The sequence below is a fragment of the Thalassophryne amazonica genome, chromosome 7, assembly GCF_902500255.1.
Source record: "Thalassophryne amazonica chromosome 7, fThaAma1.1, whole genome shotgun sequence".
In the NCBI taxonomy this organism is placed as follows: Eukaryota; Metazoa; Chordata; class Actinopteri; order Batrachoidiformes; family Batrachoididae; genus Thalassophryne; species Thalassophryne amazonica.
Window position 1 is genome coordinate 92,258,346 of NC_047109.1, and position 6,000 is coordinate 92,264,345.

The following is a 6,000-nucleotide window of genomic DNA, read 5'->3' on the forward strand; positions in this document are numbered from 1 at the left end:
ACACCCATTTCAAGGGCATGTCCTCTTCAGCATAAGGCAACATGACCTCCTCAAGTATTTTGACATATCCAAACTGATCCATGATAACTGGTATGTGATATATATAGGCCCAACACCATAGTAGGAGAAACATGCCCATATCATGATGCTTGCACCACCATGCTTCACTGTCTTCACTGTGAACTGTGGCTTGAATTCAGAGTTTGGGGGTCGTCTCACAAACTGTCTGCGGCCCTTGGACCCAAAAAAGAACAATTTTACTCTCATCAGTCCACAAAATATTCCTCCATTTCTCTTTAGGCCAGTTGATGTGTTCTTTGGCAAATTGTAACTCACTGACTGAATGCCACACTACTATTATTGTGAACACCCCTTTTCTAATTTTTTTAATAATAGCCCAATTTCATAGCCTTAAGAGTGTGCATATCATGAATGCTTGGTCTTGTTGGATTTGTGAGAATCTACTGAATCTACTGGTACCTTGTTTCCCATGTAACAATAAGAAATATACTCAAAAACCTGGATTAATCTTTTTAGTCACATAGCACTACTATTATTCTGAACACTACTGTGTGTGTGTGTGTGTGTGTGTATATATATATATATATATATATATATATATATATATATATATATATGAATGAAAACATATGAATAAATTACAGTTTGAAATGTGGTTGTAAACATTAACAGTAGTCATTATGAATGTTGGGTGGAGGGGGCAGTGGAGGTATATTGGGTTGGTTGTATGGGTGGGGGAGCATGTTTATGGGAGTAGGTCTGTGGATGAGTGTGTGTGTGTGTGTGTGTGTGTGTGTGTGTGTGTGTGTGTGTGTGTGTGTGTGTGTGTGTGTGTGTGTGTGTGTGTGTGTGTGTGTGTGTGTGTGTGTGTGCGTGTGTATCCATGGGTGTTTGCGGTACATATGGTCCAGGGGAAGAAGCTGTTTGTCAGCCTGCTGGTGTGAGACTTTGCTGACCTGTAGTGTCTCCAGGAGGGCAACAGGCCAACCAGGGGGTAGGCAGGGTGTGAGGGGTCTCCTGTGATGGCCTTGGTCTTGCTGAGGCAGCAGGATATGGCAATGTATTCCAGGCTGGTCAGCTTTCTGAATGTGAGACATATTTGTCTAGGATACTGTCAAAAGATAGGATCTGTTTATATGATGAAAACTTGACCAGGACAGCACCATTAGAGCTCTGAGGATTAAAGACATTGCCCAAGAGCCCTTAGTGATTTCCAGTGTGATGGGAAGATTCTCTAGTTGCAAGCACACCACTTTAACCCCTTGACTCCTTAGTGAGTCACAAAAGTCCCATGTGTTACATCAAGCTCCCAAAGCTTTGGTTTGGTTGAATCAGCATTGAGAACTTCTAACTTCTTGTTGGACAAGCTGACCTCCATCTGTGTCTACGGGAACACCAGAATATGCCAGTTGATGCCTTCAAGTCACCTGCACAGCTCCAAATGAGTCAACACCTGCAATTGGTACTCTCTAGAACCAGTCAGCATTTGAGACCCTATCAGTGTTCTGGATGGATGTGGGAAGTAAAAATCACATGGACATTGCCAATTCTGCAGCAGTGAAAGAGCATCCCTTACCAACAGGAGAATGAACTGTGGAAATGGGCAGTGAGCATTCAATCTGCAGATATTGATGATTGCATCTAATTCATATTAGTGATGAACAAAATACTAAGGAACAGGCAACATCTCATGAGCATGAAAGAGCACGTCACACTGACTGACCCAGAGTCAGTAAGCAGAAACACTGCTGCACAAGGAAAAATTGTGATTCAGTTGCTAAGTAAAGGCACTGGATATGGATTTAAATTTTCCTTCAATTGAAAGGGATAATGTACTGAAGTTGAGCTTTCATCTTTTTGTATTCATCCAAAATACATTCATGTTTCAAATCTTGTGCATTAACTGTTATAAGAATTACGCACATCTGAGTGTCCTTCCATTCTCAGACCTGGAAGTCAGTGTGGTGATCACCATGGAAACTGGTTTTAAAAAAATCAAAAGAAAAGAAAAATTACTAATAATGTGTGCACAAGAGCAAGTTGCAGAAGTGAAAGTATGCTATGAAGACTGTCAAGGATTATATGAAGTGCACTCTGGCATACGTAGATTTATCTCAAGCCAGGAGGCAGCAAAGTGCTGTGTTTCTCAAAACATTACAAACAATTTGCAATACACAGACTTTGCTACAGATGAAGCTGTGATTTGATGAAGCTGTTTATCAAGATCCTGACAATTTGTTGCCATGTTGCTATGAATAAAAAGGTGAAAAAAAAAACAGTTTGGAAACATGTATTTCTCTAGCAGGTTTAAAATAATCTTTAGTCAACATATTAAAATAAGTTAAACTGAATCTGAACATATAAAAAAGCAGGGATAAAAAAGCTTTTTAACCTACCATCCCTGGTTCTCAACACTAGGCACTTAAGTGTCTCTACTCTACTCTTTTTTACTCTTCCTTTTTAGATATTTAGATATACCTTTATATACTAGCATAGTTCCACCTTAGAATTGGAATATAATATATAAGCTATACCTTACTGTCTTTTCATATAGGTTGAGAGAAGGTAAATATAACATTATTTAGATTAAATTTATGTGTGCAACTAACATTATAAATCTGCATATGCATTTACATGTTATAACAAGTCATTAATAGTGGTCAAATGCCAGATAGCACTCTTGTAAATGTTGAGCGTGGCTTTTGCAGGTGAAAGGTTCTCGCTGATTTGAGCGTGAATCCTGTGCGGCACTATCAGAAATATCTTAAACACCACACGTTTGCAAACGTTCAGGATGGGTGGTATTATTCTGCTATTATTTTGCTATCATGTGAAAAGAGGCTGTGGAAGTTCCCCTCACTGTACGGCGGCTGTGGGGCTTAGTGGTTAGCACTAAGAATCCAGATCCGGGTTCTTTACACACACCATCGACAGCAGTGGAAAATGGCCATCCTTGCTGGAGGTTCTAGGTGCCCAGATTCAGATTCAGATTCAATTTATTATTATACCCTTGGGTAAAATTAGTTTACAGTGAGTGAGTCATCTCGTTTGGTAAACACACAGCAAAACACAGAACAAGACAAAGTGACAACAGTGCTAAAAAGCTAAAAGAACAACAAGGACGGCCCCAAAATAGAATAAAAGCAAGATGAGTTAAAACATCAGTGGATAAAAAAGTCTAAAAACATACCATACTGAGCCAAAAGGATAAAAACTAACTAACTAAATAAAAATAAAAATGTGCTGTTCATAAAAACAAGGTAAAAGAGACTATACAAAAAATAAATACAAAAGTTATATTTAAGTTTCTGTTACTTGTTTACAGCACTGATGGCTGCTGGTACAAAACTGTTTTTGTACAAGCTGGTACCCTGAACCTCCAACCTGAGAGGAGCAGCTGAAACTCACTATGAAGAAGGCGGAAGTTGTCTCTCAGAATTGAACCAGCGATCCTCTGTACCTGTTTGATATACAGGGATTCTGGCTGAAGCTGAGCCTCTCCAATCAGCTTGCTCGACCATTTCACAATTTGGTTTAGACAATTTTTATTTTTGAGGGACACGCTTCCAAACCATGAAACAAGACAGAAGGATAAAACTGATTCTACGTATAAAAGCACGATAAAACAAGGTCAGCATGGTTCTGTCAATGTTAAAAGTGGACAGTTTCCTCAAACAATAGAGGCGCTGACGTCCCTTTTTTGTACACAGCGTCACAGTTTGCCTCAAAGTTCAGTTTGTCATCAATGACAGTTCCAAGATATTTGTATGTGCTGACACACTCCACTGTCTGACCTTTTAAAACTGTTGCCTCTTGACTGGGAGCACTATTTTTACAAAAGTCAATCATGTCTTTTGTTTTAGAGATGTTCATCTCAAGAAAAGACTTACTGCACCAGTCAAGAAAATCAGTGACAACTGGGCCGTGACTCCTCTCATTGTCTTTCAGCAGGCTGACAATAACTGTGTCATCTGCATACTTTAAAATCATTCTATCCTCTCTGCTGCTACGGCACGTTTGTATAGAGGATGAACAAAAGTGGAGAGAGCACACATCCTTGTGGGGAACCAGTGGAGGATATAACCTGATCTGAAACAGTTCCGTTCACTCTCACTCTCTGTGTCCTGTCAGTTAAAAAATTCAAAATCCAGCCCACAAGATTGTTACTTACTTTAAAATGATCTAAAAGCCTCAAGGCTAACACATGGGGCTGGATTGTGTTAAAAGCAGATGAAAAGTCAATAAATAAAAGTCTTGCATGTGTTCCTTTCCCCTACAGATGTTTAAAAAGCAAATTTAATAAAGTGACTGTAGCATCTTCTACTCCTCTGTTGGGCCTATAAGCGAATTGCATGGGATCAAGGTCATGCTCCATTGTCTTCAAGATTTCAGATCTTACAAGTTTCTCAAAACATTTCATGACAATCGATGTTAGTGCGATTGGTCTGAAATCATTGACGGTCTTGGGAGAACTGATTTTTGGTACAGGGATAATAACAGCATCCTTCCAGACTCTTGGTACGTGCTGCATCTTTAAAGACTGATTAAAAATGTACTGAAAAATAGAGCTCAGCTCTTTCCCACATGATTTCAGCAAACAGCCACAAATATTATCAGAACCACAGCTTTTGCTTGGTTTGAGGGAACAGAAGGATTTTTCAACATCCTTCTGGGAAATAAAAAAGTGCTGTTTGTCACACACTTTATGACTCACTTCCTGTATTTCCTGACTAAAATCAAAAACATCAAAACGTGTATAAAAACAGTTAAGAGCATTTGCAAATTCAAAATTGGACTGGAAGCCATCAAAAGAGATGGTCCTGCTGACTTTAGAGTGTTGGAGGCCTGCAATGGCTTTCATGCTTGACCAAGCAGATCCAAGATTATTCATCGCCATCTTATTCTCCAGCTTCATTTTATAGTCCTGTTTTGCTTTTAAAATCCCAATTTTCACATCCTTAGTGGCTGTATGCCGCTCAGAGGCATGATCCATGTTTAAAAGCAAGTCTCTTGGCCTCTATACAAGCCTTAACTGACCTCGTGACCCATGGCTTATTATTGGGAAATATTTTCACACGCCTACAGGGAATGATCATATCCCTGCAAAAAGTGGCATACAAAGAAACTGCGTCAGCAAGTTCATCAAGATTGTCACTGCAAGCTTCGTTGAAGATGTCCCAATCAGTGCAGTCGTAGCAGTCCTGCAGGCAAAGCACAGCCTCCTCTGTCCCGTCCTTAATGTCTCGCATATGGACCTTTTCCCTTTGTAACACAGTTCTATATGTAGGAAGGAGATGGACACAGTTGTGATCCCCCGAACCCGGGGGGGGGGGGGGGGGGGGGGGGCATTGGGAGAGATTTGTATGCCTCCTTGATGGACCCATAACAAAGATCAATAATTTTATCCCATCTGGTTGGACAGCTTACATATTGATAAAAGCCAGGTAGTGTCTTTTTAAGGGAGACATGGTTGAAATCACCCAGTAAAAACATTGGTGCATCAGGTGAGACAGACTGCAGTTTCTGCACCACGTCATGGAGACACTGCAGGATGAAGAGGCGTTTGCTTTTGGGTGTAAGTAAACTGTTGTAATAAACAGTTGCGGGAACTCACGGGGCAGGTAAAAAGGACGCAATGATACACATAAAAGTTCAACATCTGGGGTACAAATGTGCTCTCTTACAGTAACAGATTTAGGATGATAGTACCGTTGATTTACATAGAGGCAGACTCCGCCTCCCTGTGATTTACCTTTCACCTCTGCATCTCTATCCAAGCAGAATGGCGCACCAAAGCCGTCAATAAGCAAATCTGCGTCCCGATCACATTCAGTGAGCCATAATTCTGTAAACGTCAGAATCCCACAGTCTTTAAAATCCTTCACAAAACGGACGTTTCCTTGAAGTTCATCCATTTTATTGCGGACACAAGACTTGCGTTCCTTTTTAGGGAACTTTTAGGACAACCTGATAATAATG

At 40.2% G+C, this 6,000-nt stretch overlaps 1 protein-coding gene across 1 annotated transcript in view; it reads right to left on the reverse strand.

Annotated features, from left to right (window-relative positions):
• The window catches only part of nphs1 (NPHS1 adhesion molecule, nephrin), a 155,882-nt gene extending 150,612 nt beyond the window's left edge, over window positions 1-5,270 (reverse strand). The window contains 2 exon segments of the mRNA XM_034173673.1: window positions 1,010-1,103; window positions 5,059-5,270. Coding sequence (XP_034029564.1) covers window positions 1,010-1,103; window positions 5,059-5,270 — 306 coding nt within the window.
• Between the last annotated feature and the right edge of the window lie 730 nt (window positions 5,271-6,000).